Genomic DNA, 16,083 nt, shown 5'->3' on the forward strand with positions numbered 1-16,083 from the left:
TGCAGAGCCTGTCAGACTCACGAGGCAAAGGACTTCAGTGCATCTCAAACAATGCTAAAACCAGAATCTAGCAGACCCACAACAAAGCAAATCCCATCTGCAACGTCTCTGTGAAGACGCACCTTGGAGACGGTCTGGTGGAACTGCACACCCCTTAACCGCCATGCTCCAGCCACGCCGGAACATGAGCTGCCAGAGACACTTCCCCAGAGTATCTCACTGCACGTTTATCGTGCTTCCTTTGGCAACATGGAAGAGCCCCGCCAGAAGTGGCTGTTAAGCCAAGTGGTCACTTAGACCATGCTAGTGGTTTGGTCGGCAGCTTGCGGCCACACAGCACAAGGAAACAAGCACAGATGCCCTGGAGCTCTCCGCTCTCCCCACCAGATGAATGAATTTGGGCAGAAGGCTGCCAGCAGGGCAGATATTGCTCTGACAGCATGAGAAAAGCTGCTTTGATAGCTGGAGCGGTGCTGACACACCACAGCCTCTGCTCTACCTGTCCCATCCCAAACAGATGACAAGGGCAACCCATAAGAAGGAAGGAGGAAAACTTTATAGCACAGTTTGGCCCAAGCAGGGCACAAGGAGAGACACTGCATGAGAAAACCATGTCACAATACAGCCTCTCTCCCCCTTCACTCACCTGTCCTCTTTGTTGATCTGATCCCCAAAGCCCACTGTGCTCACAATAGTCAGTTTGAGGTTGACATTGCTCTCCTGCAGGTCATAGGTACTGGATTTCAGCAGGACCCCGGGCTGTGAGTGAGATGCTGGATCACCTTCAAACTTGGTATTGAAAAGTGTGTCCATGAGGGTGGACTTACCAAGGCCAGTTTCCCCTATTGGAGAAAAAGAGAGGTGAAATGTTCTGTTGACTATTAACATGGCTTGGCCTTTCAGCTTCCAAACGTTAACAGGGGTGAAATTGTAGCAGATGAAAGCAGATCTCATGCTCCAAAGGGATCGTCTGGCGAGCAGAAAGCCGTGTACAATGGGAGGTCTGTATTCCGGGCAAATTACATTTCACAGTTCAATGCCCATTAACATCGTTAGAAAACAGAGATGAAAAGGAAGAGGCAAAAAGGCAAAGGGGACAGCATCGTTCAGATCCTGCATAATCCCACAACTGCACTACAGAAGATGATGTTTTCATTAAAAAGTGGGAGGGGGAAAGGGGCTCATAGCCTTTTCCTAAAAAAGATGTTCCAGATTAATATGTCTCTGAGCCACTGGAATAGCCTCCTTCTGTGCAGAAACACTGAGAGTTGGTTCCAGTCCTACAGTAAGTTGTACAGTTGGGTTTCTTGTACTCAACTGCACAACAGACCGAGTTGGGGGATCAGCCTTCTAGACTGGGAGGGGACATTTTCCGTAATATCTGTTTCCATACCTTAGAGGCTACGCAAGCTATACAATACTCAAAAATCCATTTCCAAAAGTTCTGCAGCATTGAACTGCTATTTGGATTCCATTTAGCAACAGGGAACTATTTCTCTGTCTGGAAGGAAGAGACAAATTCCAGAGACTGGTCTTGAATTTGTTTTAGATACATCCCGGGAAGAACAAAACAAATCCCTCTGTGCATTCATTCCACAGGGCAGCCTCCCTTACCACGCTCTGACAACGGCGCCAGCTTTTCGAGCCCAAAGGATCTGACTTCATGCTAAACCCATAAGCACTCTGGTTCGCTGCCCTGTGCCCTGTGTTTTGGGAAACAGCGGTTTCTGAGCTGCCCAGATGGCTTTTGCTGAAACTTCAGGACCCAGTTGAACCCCACCAGCTGTGAAGCCTGCTCCTCCAGCCTGCTGTGGGATGTGGGACCACAGTGAGACGGCGTCTGGCTGAAGCAGCCTTCCCCTCCCTCTTGGAGCCCTCAGCTCCCAACCACGACAACTTCATCATTTTCCTACTTTGCTCAGAAGAAGAGAGCTTCTTATTTTTGTAGGCTTAGAGCTCTGCAACAGATCCAAACTTGCATGAAATGTCCAATTCAACAAGGGGAAACTCCTTCCCATCCTCCTCCGTCCAAATCTCCAAGCCTCACCCCTGCGAGCAGGCAAATTCCTCTCTCTTGGCCCCAGAGGGACTTCTCGCACTCAAGACTGAAGTACATGACAGGCAGGGCAGGGCAGACATCTACTGCCCTGGGAACTGCACGGTCTCTGATTGCCAGGATCATATATCAAGTATCTTTCCAGAAGGCAGCAGGATGCATTAACATTTGAAAGTCAACATACACCTCGAGCTGCAGAGCTGCCTGGGAGCCAGCTCAGAGCTTGAGCTCCGTCACTGACCAATGCCAGCTACCGCCAGAACAGCCACAAATCCAGTTGCTCTTCACGCCAAGCTTGTTCACAACGCGAAGGGGAGAAGAGGCAGTCGACACCAGGAGCTGGCATTGCTGCAATCCCTCGTGCTACACTAATGCATCAGCTGTATCTACAACACCGCCGACCGGAGTGCAGCGGCACGAGGAAGACAGGGAGATGCAGCAAAGCACAAGGTTATCTCTGCCACCGGAGGAATGAGCTGGACCATCCAGAAGACTCATGGCTGATCACAGCAAGCCTTTTGTTGACTTGGAATCTCGTAGTCTGGGCCTTTGGGGTACCGTTTGTCCCACACGGGGAGCAGGTGCACAAAGCTCAGCAGACCAGAGCATCGCCATGGTTTGGATGGGGATTTTGAGAGTTAACAACAGACCGCCTGTACAACCCTGCCAGGCTTTTCTCAGGGATTCCAGGAAAACAGCAGCACAAAAAAAGGACAAAAATCTAAACAGCCTGAGAAGGTTACAGCATTTCCAGAGCCCCTGCCAAGAGATGGGTGGGACAGAGCAGTGAGTCGGCTGCTTGCCTATGAATGCCAGGATCCCTGATGAGGCTTCTGGGGACAGGGGAAGCTCATCCTGCTGGGAAGGCAGCCCTGGGGTGCAGGAGCATCGCCCACACACCAGCCCCTCTCTTGTGCTGCCATCCCACACTGTCCCACAGCCTGGCAGGCCCCAGAGCAGGGTTGGATCCAGCAACCCAGGCCCCAGGCCTCCAGGGCAGGGTGATGTGGGAGCAGCAGCGGTGATCCGGGCAGGGAGCTGCTCTCTGCAGCAGATACACAAGGTCGGGTGTAAATCACGCAGGCTTCCGGGCAGACAAAACACCCTGTAAGCCACTTCTCATTTCTGCCTCCCTCCTTCTCTGGGGCAAAAAGTGTTCACGTAAGGCCAAGACTATTGTTTAAATGCATCCTGAACCTGCTAATCACCACCTGCTTTCAATCAATCAATCAATCAATCATCTAACATGTTGTTTCCAGCAGGAGTGACTTTAACTGTCAGAGGGGCCAGGAGCAGTGCGTAAGAGATGCAGGCAAATTTCTATGACAGAACATGCTTCTATATTCCACCTCATGACAGCTATACAGGGCCAGCAAAGGCAACTTTGAATTCACATGCGGAGGTTTTCCTTTTGGAAAGGGAAGACCGGAACTGTTAAGGCATTTTTCCATACGTGGGAGTTGCCCATCCAAAGACCTACAACTTTGTGTTTAAAACACCAATACCAGCCGCTAACACGGCATCTCAAAGGCGAAGTCTGCACACCAGAAATGACATTCAGCCAGCAGACACCCCCATCTCTGCACTAGGTAAACCCACTGACACGGCACAGCATTGAAGCCTGCCAGGGAAGAGGTGGATGGACAAGAGGGGAATGACTGTCTCAGCTAAGAGAAACACGACATTAACATTGATGGACTGACTCGAGATTGTAAAAGACTGAAGATTATTAATAAAGTGCTTTGCTGTGTAAAATATGACCAGAGCTAGGGAGCTGTGCTACTTTGAAGGGCAAAACGACAGAAGGGAGGATTTCTGAATCTCCTGGGAGTTTCTGACTGACACAGAGGCAACTTTCTGCTGGCTGGAAGATGTAAGCAGTGCCAACTGCTTCTTGTAAGGACTGGAGTCCAGATGGAACAGACGGTCTGATGAAAAGGACAAGTAGTTTGTGCTTGTTCCAGCTGACAGCACTGGAATCTTCTCCAAAAATCAGAAACGATGAATGGGGATTAAGGGAGGCAGCATTACTGTGGAAAAAGCAGTGGTGTATGCAAACCAAGGGAGAGGCGTCCTTGGCAGGGAGATTATTTCCTGATGTGAGGCTTATAGGCAAACATGTGATTTGATCCCCATAACCGTCCTTAAGGATTATGCAACTCGACAGTGGTCTGCTCTCCTGAAGCAGGGCTGACAAAGCACCGTGGGGAGGACAGGGCAGGGACAGCGACCTTTACTGTTAAGAGTTCTGCACCAGGAAGCTCTGACAGCTACCGAAAAGCTGCAGCATTGTGCCCTTCATCATGGGATCAATTTTTGCTTTTAAGTCTGATGATTTTCAGCAACATGAAAAAAAAACACGGCAAGAGACACCACACCAGTCAGGCTCTGGACATGCGGCCACCCTACACCAGTGCCTGGTAGGTACCATCCACTCTTAACACCTGACAGCCTGCCAGGCTAGAGATGCTGCGCCAGGCTCCCTGCATCTCCTCTCGGATTCCTGAGGCACGCTCCCTGCTCCGACTACACATGCACACGGCATCTTCAGTACTCGATGGAAACAGTTCATCGAATCCCTCGTTGATGGAGCAGTGCCACCACTTGCAAAAAGACAGCTGGGACGAGCACCATTCTCCTCCCTTCGGCTACTCTGCAGAGATCCTCTGCTCTGGGACCAGACTGCGCTCCCCGTGTTGCCTGGGCAGGACCTTGCTCACACTCTTTGGTGCTCTCCAGATGGTGACCAGGCAGAGCTCCAGCCAAAAGACAGCAAGCACCAGTGCTGCAAGAAGTGAGTGATCCTGCTGTCGGTACCACAAAGCGACATGTCACACTGTGCAAGCAAGCAACACGAGGGCTACCCAACACCAGCTATTCTGGATGAGATGGAGATGTGAGAGGTGGGGGTGAGGTGCTACCATACCTGTCTCTGACGCTGGCCAACAGCTAAGGTGGAGGAATAGAAGCAGCTGCACCCACAGCAAACCAAAAGGGGTATCTTTGTGCTGAATGCACCTTCGTGGCTTCTTCCTTCCACAGAAATTTTGGCGTCCCAAGCATCCGACAGCAGTAAGCTGAACTATAAACCACAAAAGCTGTACATTTTTTGTGCCCGGCAATTTTATTTGTTTTCCCCTACTACATGTTAAGTGAAACAACGAACAACTGCTCACTGGCTCCTTCTCCACATCACTCAGGATTTAAGAGTCCCCAGTCACATAATCCTTGATCAACTCTGTGGGAGGACAGAGGAGCCCTTGGAGTATTTCCCTGTTCAAAAGGCATGGAGCAGCTTTCACAAGCATCCCCTTCCACGAGAGAGCTACACCTGTCTTTCACAAGATTAACCACCGTGGCTCCACATATCAAATAATTCAATCTTAAAGAAAATGTTTACACATGTACAACCCTTTCATGTGAAGAAATAGGAGCTAATCCAATGTAGCAGGTTTGTTGAGACAAGCCCTGAGGCAGCTCAGCCTGATAAGGCCATCTCTCAGGAAGAGAGGGAAAAACAGTTCTTTTCATCTGACAGGCCTACGGAGACTCCGCTCCACTCACCCATTGCAAGGCAAAGGCTGGGCTGCGGGGACAAGACGAGCAACACGAGCTCACAAAAGATGCTGAAGCACCTCAGAGGATGACCAGGCTCCCAGCCACCACCCTCCGCCCAGGGGCATCGGCAGTGAGGAGGCAGGAGAGGGCTGAGGAGACCGATGGCTTTTTGGTTGCAGAAACCCCGTTCTCTCCTCAGCTGGTTGCACCAGCAACCACAAAAACAACTACTGGGCAACTTCCAGGCTGTATGGCTCATCACCGCACAGAAAGCTGCCTGCTGGAGAGCAGACAGCAGCTCTGCACGAGGAAACCTGTGCATATCCCTGCCTTCCCCAGCCGGTGAGAGCTCCCGCACGCCAAGGGACTCACTCCTTTGGAGAAACTCACTCCTTTGGAGTGAGAGACCTCAAGCAGCTGTGGTACAGCCCCTGGGAAAAGAGAAGGTATTTCTGCCACAAAACAGCCGTTTCTCATTGCACTGAATAGGCTGCTTAGAACAAATTCCCTGCAAATCCTGGGAGAGAGGAAAGGGAAAAGTCCTGCTTATAATGGAATTCTAGCATAATGCAACTGTAATCTGCCCTGGCCAAAACTGAGAGAGTTTACAAAATGTCAGCCTGTTCTTCCTCTTTCTTTCCCCCACCTCACTGAGAAATACAGTCAACACAGAAGGTCTCACAGAAGCATTAAATACTTCTCCAGCCTTTGCACTGAACAAATAGGCAACTAATGTTTTATCACAGAAGTTTTAGGAAGAAAGTGGTTGTGCTGAGGAATAAAATATCTTTGAAACCATCCACAACTCCTAACTTCTTATGAGAGGTTTGCTCATTTACTCTCTCTCTGGCTCTAGTCTCAAAGGGGAGACAGCTTTCAGCATGAGAAGAGCTAAAAATTGCTCCACTCTGGGTGTGCTGCTGAGAGTCGTTTCTGAAGCTTTCCTTGGCTCCTCCACCAGGAGCTGGAGGAATCGGTGGCTCAGATCCAGTACGGTGCAGAGAAAAATTGTGATTGGATTTTTCCTCCAACGGATGCTGCACACAGCTGAAAAATGGGGGGCAATGAAGTGCCTTTCTCTCATGCTTAGTGGCCTGTGGGATGAGTTCATCTATTTGTTGTTTTGTTGACTCCAATCCTCATTTGCTCCCTGTTCTTTCAATTCTTCACCCCAAACTCCTGCTGTACAAGTGAGACTCAACAGAATAAATGACAGAAGGACTCTAGGACTTTTTGTTTTCTCTCTCCAGGATGTTTAAGAGTTTAACTTTGTTATCACAAGTTAACAAAGGCACCAGACAACTCTTAAAAGATGTTTTAAAGACTGACCTCCTCAACTCAAGATTTGTGGATCGTTTTCTAATGAAGCTTATTAAATTTTTCTATAAAGTTTCTTTATTTCAAGATTGACCATGTCTGTGTTATTACTATTCACAGAAGACTGACACTGATGTGCGTTGATCTTGGCAAGTCCTTGTTATTCGATCAACAAGCAATTAATGCATTCCATTTTGGTCCCGCAAAGAGGAAAGCAGAGGCATTCAACTCCTCTCCATACATCAAAGTGAACATATAACCACAGGAAGCATCCACTGCTGCACCTATAGCTTGTAGAAAAAAAACACAGCAGCTCAATAAATGCGAAAGGAAATACTGCAAGACTTCAACTTTTGGGACAAGAGTTTCACTAGGTCACATCACATTCACGTACTGTGGAATCACCTAGCGACTCAGTCTGACAGCGACCTCCACTTGTCAGCCAAGTTTATCATCTCATAGGAATGCCATTGTCAGGGAAAGTTTTATTCTCAGCTCCATTTAACAGGGCTCTGCTCCTCTCGTCTCAGAATTAACCCTTTCTTGGGCAAACAGCAGGTTTATACCACGAGTGGATCTCCCACAGGAGGGAACACACAACCTTTGTGCAGTTGCAGAGCTGACCACCAGTTAAGATGAGTCCCCAGCAGGAATCTACAGCTGCAGCTCTCCCCTCTGTCACGCCAGACACTGCTAGGAGTATCTGCAGACAGGGCTTACTCTGAGCAGCTACGGCCACACAACAACCTCCTGCTCCCAGGGGCAGGGCACTGGCACCAGTAAACCAAACCAACCATTCCATCAGACAACTATTAATTCCCTATTATTAATTTCCTTATCCACCTTACCAAACTACCGTACCAAAGCCATACAAAGATATTACTTCTGTTATCCAAGAGTGCCTCTGAGGAGACACCATTTGGAATCCTAACCCTGGGGAGGACCTGTGAGACGGGCAGAAGACACTACAGGGACAGACACCAAGTCCTACTACAGCGCCAGGCCCCAGCTGAGATCCATACCACATAGCAGCTTGGATAATCGTCCGACCAGCTAAGGCTTGGCCAGACACTATTTTAATTCAAGTATGCACAGAAGGGAGGAGAAAAAAAAATAGCTTTCAGTGATTTAAGAGGAGCATGACTGGTATTTTGCTAAAATAATTATATTAATAATTCAATACCTAACCAAACAAGACCGCAGAACAAAGTTCTCTGGCATGAGTACCTATTTTCTTTTAAAAACATGAAATTGAAACATACTAGGAAAATAAAGATCATAATAAAAGCCTGGGATTTTATTTCTATGGTTCACTGCTTGGTGGAAAGCCATACTGCATAACCTCAGCAGGGATTTCCCAGGGCACCAGTAAATCTTGTTACTGAAAATAGGCAGAACAGTGGGGGAAATTTAAATCAAAACCACCTTGTTAACTCTGTCACCTACAAGCTACATCCAGCTGCAAAGAAGCTCTTTCAGCAAGAGAACTTCTCAAAATGGAAATACTCACCCACACACAGGATGTTGAAACAAAACCCATGATTAACTGACTTATTAACCAGCTGGTCAGGCAAACTGTCAAATCCTACGTGTCCGGAAAGCGGGACAGTGCGACAGCCTTCACCCTGAAATACAATGAAACAGTTGTGTCATTTTCAAGCAAAATACACTTATCTGTATAAAGGCTTAAGACCTCCCAAGTAGAATCAACTGCACGGTCCGAGCAGAGATTTGCATGCATACTGTAAATGGTATCAGCGTGCTTCCCTCTTCTCCAAAACAAATCCAGACGGCACAAATAAAACGTTCCATTTGCCACGCATTAGAAGGTAGTCCTGTTGGAAAAATATTAAACTGTGCAAAACACATACCCAAACACAGCTGCTGAAGTAGAGAGATGGCAAACTACTTGTTTCTTGAGGAATTATGGAGACACTCAAGTCTCACCTTACACTGAAAACAAAAAGAAGCACCTGTACAAAGGAATGCATTAATGATGCCTCCTATAAGCCTGTTACAATTCACTTACTGTGAACTGTAACTCACGTGTAACTCACATACACAGCTGCAATTACAGAAACTAGCCAGAAAGAGTTGGGAAAAATGTACGTACATCTAGTAACTGAACAACCCAAAGACACTATCTCTGCAAAGCTCCAGTGCTGTAGCACAGAAAGAGCAGAGAATACAAGTTTTGAGCTATCAAACACAACAATATCTTCCATATTGTTGTGAAGATGATAATCTCAGATGGCAAACAGAAGTCTGTGCAAATCTAAAGGTGGACCTGCCCATGGCAGGAGGGTTGGAACTAGATGATCTTTAAGGTCCCTTCCAACTCAAACCATTCTTTGATTCAATAAAACAGCCATTAGCAGAAAAAAATCAGAAATCATTGAAGGAAGCCATGAGGAAGATGCTCTCATGGGCAACTGACCAGACCACACAAGCTAGCAGGTCTTCTCCAGCTCTGAGTGTTGCTATCCAACCTTCAGAACGTATCTTTCAAAGCTACGAAATGAACGGGGGGGGGAAATAAAAGCTGAGAAAGTGTCCAGAACTGAGCTGCTTGTAACCACGCAGCCCCATCAGAAGGGAGCCAGCGCGGGGGTTTGGGAGCAGAGGCACCCTGACCTGCCTGCTGCAGGGCATGGGCCGCTCCTGCCCAGCCACCCAAACAACATCATGAGGAGCTGCTTCCACACCCTGCTGTCTCCTCTGCCTGGCACCACTAACCCAGTCTCCCCAGGTGTCCTCTTTCTGCCCTGGGGAGTAGAAGGTCCAAGCTCCAGCTCCTGCTCACACTGAGCTCCACACCCAGCACAGCCACTTGCTTCTGGAGAGGTCAGGAATCTTCACCTGGCCACTGCACAAAGGCCTCTGGACGCCAAGGCACTCCGGGTTCCAAACCTGCACAGTGGACAGTAATAAACCGCCTGCAGAGGCTCGACCTCAGAAACGGCATCATGCAAAACAGAAAGTTAGTGCCAGCCCCGTGTATTTGTATGTACTGGAAAGTTCCCTTCTGCAGCCCCTCCGAGAGGTATTTCCCTCTCTGGAGCAAAAACTTCTCTTAACATTGTATTTTACTGTTGAATACAGAAAACTCCCCTCTGGTCTTTCAGGGACATGAGCAGTTTGCAAGAAATACTATAGTGAAAAGGCAATAGTTTATAGGGTGCAGTTTTTAACTTATTCTTTCAGAATCATGTTTTCACACTCTTCTGTTAATGGCACTGGCATTTTAGACTAGGAAAACATCCCTAAGGACTAGGACTGCATTTGCTACAGTAGTCTGTCAGGGTACGATTACTTGCCTTGTTACTGTTTTGCTGGTTTGAGGTTTTTTTCCAAATCTGAGGCTCCAAATACACTTCATCCATTAACCACATTTACCACCCTGCAATGTGTAAATATGTTTCCCCTTAGCCATATTTTGTGTATGAGTCTGACTCTTCCTGCCAAGATGTTCACCAAATGCGGCGCTTTATTAACGCCTGAGCACCTTGCCTCCAAACAACATGTTCATTAGGAAGGCGCATGAGTTCCCCGGCAGATTCTGGTTTTGCCTTCTGAGGATGCAGCTCCGAGGCCAAATCATTCACAAATAGTTAGAGCAGGAGAAAGGGAGACCGTCAGGCATACAGAGTTTGTGATGACACACCAAAACTCTCCTAAACTGCTTTCACCAAAACAAAACCTCAGCACTGGGGTATCTCAGGGCAGTGTTTGATCCGCACCGTGGCCTCAGTGAAGAACAGATGGCTGGACAGAGGCATGAGAGAGAAACACAGGCAGAGTCCTCCTGGGAAAGCAGAAATATCAAGTGTATTTTTAATACTCAGCCTTAAGACTGCACCGTTGGAAAACTGTTTGAACACTAGTCTCCCTAGGAAGCGTGGGCAGGAATGTGGGCTCTCATTAAGAACACATCTTCTCTTCGTCCCTAAATATAAGCACGATCCAGATGGAACAAAGCAAACGGCAGAAGTTAAGCCACTCTCGGCTGAGAGGAGGCATTTACCGTCGCACAGAATTCAGCCTGCAAGTCATTTCCTGTAGCCTCTTTTTCTAGTCACCTGTGGTTTTATAATGCAGTTAAACCACACTTCACATCTGCTACCGGCCAGGAAACAAGTACTGCAAAATCTGATTTCCAGTCCCAGCAGCTGAGCCTTCATGTTAACTAACAGACACAAGATATATTGTGCTACTCTGGCTAAAAACCCAAAGCCTGCTTGGCCAAGGCATTGAGAGATCAGATACAATGAAAAAAAATAAGAAATAATGTTTTAAGGTCAGACTGGTTTTGACACACGTCAGAAAGTTGTCAGCAATTACCAAACCTGCAGAGAGAAAAGAAATATTTTCTGTCTGATCCACCAAGAAACAGTGCAAGTCACCAGTCCTCACGCACCGAGTGGTGTCTCTGTATCCAAAACGCTTCTATATATAAACAGCATCATCATCAACAACATATGAACACAGCGATTACTCACCCTGCCTGTACATTAAACGCAGATTTGGATTACCTTGTTCGAAACGGAAGGAGAATATGTTAAGCTTATAAGCTTTTTGATGAAAAGGTGTTCAAGAGCTATCTTCCATTATTTATCTTCAAAAATAATCTTTCAGATCAAATTTAAAACATATAAAGAGGTACCAACAAGGTAAGTAAGGTTTAACCACTGCCTGTGTGAAGGCTTTTTCCAAGAGCATCAGTGAGCACTGGATGGCTCAGAGTCCATCCGTACTCTCTATTTTAAAGCTAGCATCTTCTTGGAACGAAGACAAAGATGGGATCTCTGGGAAGCCAGTGTGAACGCTGGCACCACACCAAGATACCAGATGCCTTTTTTTCCCCATATAAGTAGAGTGACCCCCTCTAGGATAGAATGGGCTGTAGTTGCTCGGGAGGAAGCAAAGCATGTTTGCCACAAACCAGATTAAAATAACAAAAAGAGCAACACGCTCTCTTGCTGCATTGCCAGGCTGGGATATTGCAGAGCAAAAGTAGGCAGAGTAGCCACTTGGAGAGGTTTGTTGTTTTTTTTTTTTCCTGTCTTTGGAGGACTTAGGACTCTTTGTTAGGGCTTCTCCCTGCCACAGAAATGAACGTTGTCTACTCTAAATCTTACAGAGAACTATCAGAAATATATGGAAAATACAAAGATGTTACAATAAATGACCCCAAGCCTGAAAGCACTGCACATTAAAAATTATTTTACATGAAATGGGCAAGATTTAGAACTCCAGGTGTTTGAATCACTCCGGGGTCCTGAGGGATGAAAAAACGATTAGAGGAAAACCTTGCTGAATGTGCATCTCTGCCTTGATCTGCTTTACACGACAAGTAGGGACAGCACTGTCAGCTCCCGACACCCTCAGAGCCCTGACAGGCTGTTACCACTGTGCAGAGATAAAGCAGAGCATCCTCCCCGAGAAACGCCATGGTGCTGCTCACTGCAAATGTAAATGCTCCATATTCAGGACAATTTCTGGTGGCCTGGACTAAAGGAACCATGAGAAAGGACACCATGGCAAAAGAAAAGCCTCCCCTTGGCGATATTCAGGCAGAGCACAGCAAATGAAGAATGCTACAGCTCTGAACCCAAGGGATCCAGCATCCAAACGAGGCGCGCACCGACAGGAAGACGCTCCCAAAGACTGCGGATATAGTTCTGCATCTAATTGAAAATTAGTTCTGCAATTAGTTCCCAATACTAGTTCTGCATCTAACTGAAAAGAGTGTTTCTGTTTAGGACACTGATAGCCGACATTTAGTCTTTCCGACTCAATTCCCCACCTCTCCCCAGATCTTCTCCAAGTGCCTTGGAAACTCCCGTTGGAGGATTTCCAAACAGCTGCAACAAACACAAGAGCACCATCCCTCAACAAAAACAAACCCAGCAATGCTCACAGAGCTCCACCACCGCTGCCAATGCTCACAGCAGCCACTGCTCTGCCCTTCTGCCACCCCGCAAAGCCAAGACCCGAGGGGTTCACCCCTGAACCTGAGACAGTTCTTGCACAAGAAGTCAAATTTCCAATCGCAAAGCAAGGCAGAACCTGAGTTCAGGTTTCCACATCACAGGTTTTCAGATCATCTTTAAGCCAGAACAACATCACATCACTTCTCACGACCTCGGCCTTATGGCACCCACTTCCCCAGGCTGCATTTGGCTCTGATTAAACAGCAAATCAGAGCAACATTTGTACCAATTACTTCTCACTTGTACAAATGTGTAATTCTCTTATGCAATGAGAGAATTATCCAGCAGACATCCGAACACCCTCCATGAGATAAATGCAAAGCAGGAATGTAAAGTGTAGATAAAGACTTTGTATTTATTTCCCTTGCTTGGTGGATAATAAATCGTCAAGATGCATATAAAAGAAAAACAACAGAAAAGAGAGAAAGAAATAGTTCCAAATCAGCCACCACAGAAAGCAAGCAATGTTTCACCAAAGCTCCTGACCACTGACCACCCTCTCCAGGCACACTGCATTATGCAGCCATTCAACGTTCACAAACGATCAACTGCTTCCAAAATCTCAAATTCTCACAGCTTTTAAGATTGCCTCTCTTTATGTCCCTGCCAAAGGGCTGCAGAAACATCACACTATTTGGATATGTTCCCAGGAGAAGGCTCCTCCACCAATTAAAAAATAGATTATCTATATCCACTCTTAGTGATTTTTCTGACCTGTACTACAGAGATTGAGAGTCAGACAGTGCCCAGCAAGCTGGTCCTCTGCACCCATCCTCCACTCATGGGGAGATCCCTGTGGGTCTCAGCATTGAAATCCTGCACCCTCCATGCTGGCAGAGAGGGGCCTCAGCCTGGCAGTGACAGGGTCACTCTGCCCGTCTAGGGAGGAAGGGGTTTCACCGACCATCTCCACAATAAATGCAGGTTTAGATCAATGGTTTGCTGGGACAGAGGCAGGGTGGTGACCCCAGCTCCCCCACACACCCAGCCCCTGCTCTCACACGTGTTCAACCCCATCGGCACACGCAGAGCAGCCCTCTGCATCACCAGGATGTTACGGCTGACTGCTCCACAAACCACAGCCATGACCGGATGCTCAAGACCTGGGCTGACAAGTCGTCAGTCTGGACAAAGGCATTTTCAATTTGAAGCACACTAATTTCATGTCCACCTCACAGCTGCTAGCTTTCCCTTTTGCCTCCAAAGAGAGACTGTGCTGTATCCTAACTCATTCCAGGCCACTAGCAGATGTCTGAAACTCTTGTACATTATCTTAGGAAAGCCTAACACTCAATTTCTTTAAAAGACAAGGGAGCAAGTGAGTCACTTTACATACCTTGGCAGTCGCATACAAGGCAATGGGTATGTCCAGGAGGAAATACTATCACAAACTGGCAAGGAATGGCTACATCTACCTGTTCAACAAGATCAGGTCCATGCTAAAACCTACTACTGCTTTGAAGACAAATGGCAAGCATTCATCTCAAGTGTTACTTCTGTACCAACACAGGGACACGAAAGTTGGAAGCCCATCAAATCACAGGCAAAGCACTTCCATGTGCAAACGCGTTACAGACACCTCCTTAGCGTTTCTCTTAACAAGCACAGAGGTGGCTCAACTTCCTCTGCTCCTCTTCTGGATAATTCTCCGCGGACACACGGAGAGCTTGGCGCTGTGCTAGGGAGGCAGGCGAGCGGCGGCCGGTGTGCCCGGAGGCAGCCGGGGACAACCCTGCGAAGGGACCCCCGGGGACAAAGCGCAGCAGGGACGCGGGGCCGGTGCTCGGCGCGGGCTCCCGCGGCTCCGCCGCAGCGCACGGTGCCGGACTGACGAGCTTCCCCGCATCCCGCGCTAACAGCCTCGGGACGACGGTTTCTTTGGGAGGCGAACAGCGACCCTGCAGAGGGGCACGCCAAGGAGCGCTTCGCCCACCACTGCCCCCAGCCGCCCAGGGTGAGGGTGCAGGATGAGGCCTCCCCAGCGCGGCAGTCCGGCCAGCCCCGGGCTGCGCGGCGGGTCCCTCCGCGGCCGCGACGGGGCCCAAGGACGGAGGGACCGGCGGGGCAGGACCCCCAGGCCCACCTCGGTGCGAGCGGCCCAAGGTCGCCGGGCAGGGCTGCTGCCCCGCAGCCAGCGGGGGGAAACCCGAACCTCCGCTCCTTCAGGTAACCCGGACTTCCCTCAGAGCGGCCTCCAAACCCCGACCCCCACTGGGAGGCCGCCGCCCCGGAGCCCGCGGGAGGCCCCAGGCCGGTGCCCCCGCAGCCCCCGCCCCGCCCGACGCAACCTGGCCCGGCTCGGCTCGGCCCCACCTGCCGCAGCCCACCGCCCCGGCCATGCCGGGCGCTCCCGCCTGCCGCCCTAGCCGTGCCCGGCCCGCACGAAGCCGCCGGCGGCGACGCCCGACTCCCGCTCCCACCTGCCGCGCCACCTCGGCCGCCGCCATCGCTGCGAGCCCGCCACAGGGCCCGCCCCAGCCGGGCGGGCGGCTCTGGGCGCGCCCACCGCGACGCGGCGCGGGGGAGGACGGACCCGCCGCGCCCCCGGCCCCGCCCCGCCCCGCGCCCCTCGCGCCGCCGCCCCCTCGCCCCGCCGTCCCGCCCCGGTCGGCCCGGCTGGTCGCACCGCCGCCGTTCCCCTCCGGGAGGTGCGGGGTCACCGGTTCATCCCCCCGCGGCTGCCCGCGATGGTGCAGCCCGGGCGGCGGGCGGGGACGTGGCCACAGTGTGGCGGGGCGCGGCGGGCGGAGCGGTCCCGGGGCGGCCGGGGGTGGCGGCGAGCGGGGACTGGGCGCACGGGCGCTCCCCGGGGCAGGCGCGGAGAGACCCCGCCCAACTGCCCAGTAACCCTCCGGTGCCACGGGCCGTGCAGCTGGCCGGGGGCCAGGCAGAGCAGGGCAGCATGGAGGCCGGGATGGGGTTCGTGGTTTGGGTCTGAGGGTCTGAGGTCTCCCAGCCTCGGTACATCACTCGCTATTTAAAATAAAACATCTGTGCGCTTTGCGCTCTTCCCCCGAGGTCTGCTGGGATGGTTTGCGCTCACCCGGGAACCTGACCGACGGAGGCAGCGCTGATTTCCAGGGGCAGCACAGGCCCCTCCCTGTGGATGCAGCCTCAGCCTCCCGTCCTGGCAGGCAGGGGCTGGATAAGCCCATCTGC

The 16,083-nt window shown here is 50.1% G+C and overlaps 1 protein-coding gene across 7 annotated transcripts in view; it reads right to left on the reverse strand.

Moving 5' to 3' along the window:
• The window catches only part of SEPTIN6 (septin 6), a 30,090-nt gene extending 14,719 nt beyond the window's left edge, over positions 1-15,371 (reverse strand). For 5 of the 7 annotated variants that reach the window (XM_086619930.1, XM_086619932.1, XM_086619931.1 and 2 more), the window contains exons 1-3: positions 15,345-15,371; positions 8,442-8,556; positions 647-842 (exon numbers count right to left, since the gene is read on the reverse strand). In XM_086619930.1, coding sequence (XP_086476056.1) covers positions 647-842; positions 8,442-8,556; positions 15,345-15,371 — 338 coding nt within the window. Of the gene's footprint in view, positions 1-646; positions 843-8,441; positions 8,557-15,332 lie in introns of all 7 variants that reach the window. The other 2 variants (XM_086619936.1, XM_086619937.1) reach the window with 2 other exon arrangements.
• Positions 15,372-16,083: the final 712 nt, after the last annotated feature.

Source organism: Tauraco erythrolophus, chromosome 13 (genome assembly GCF_009769465.1).
Source record: "Tauraco erythrolophus isolate bTauEry1 chromosome 13, bTauEry1.pri, whole genome shotgun sequence".
In the NCBI taxonomy this organism is placed as follows: domain Eukaryota; kingdom Metazoa; phylum Chordata; class Aves; order Musophagiformes; family Musophagidae; genus Tauraco; species Tauraco erythrolophus.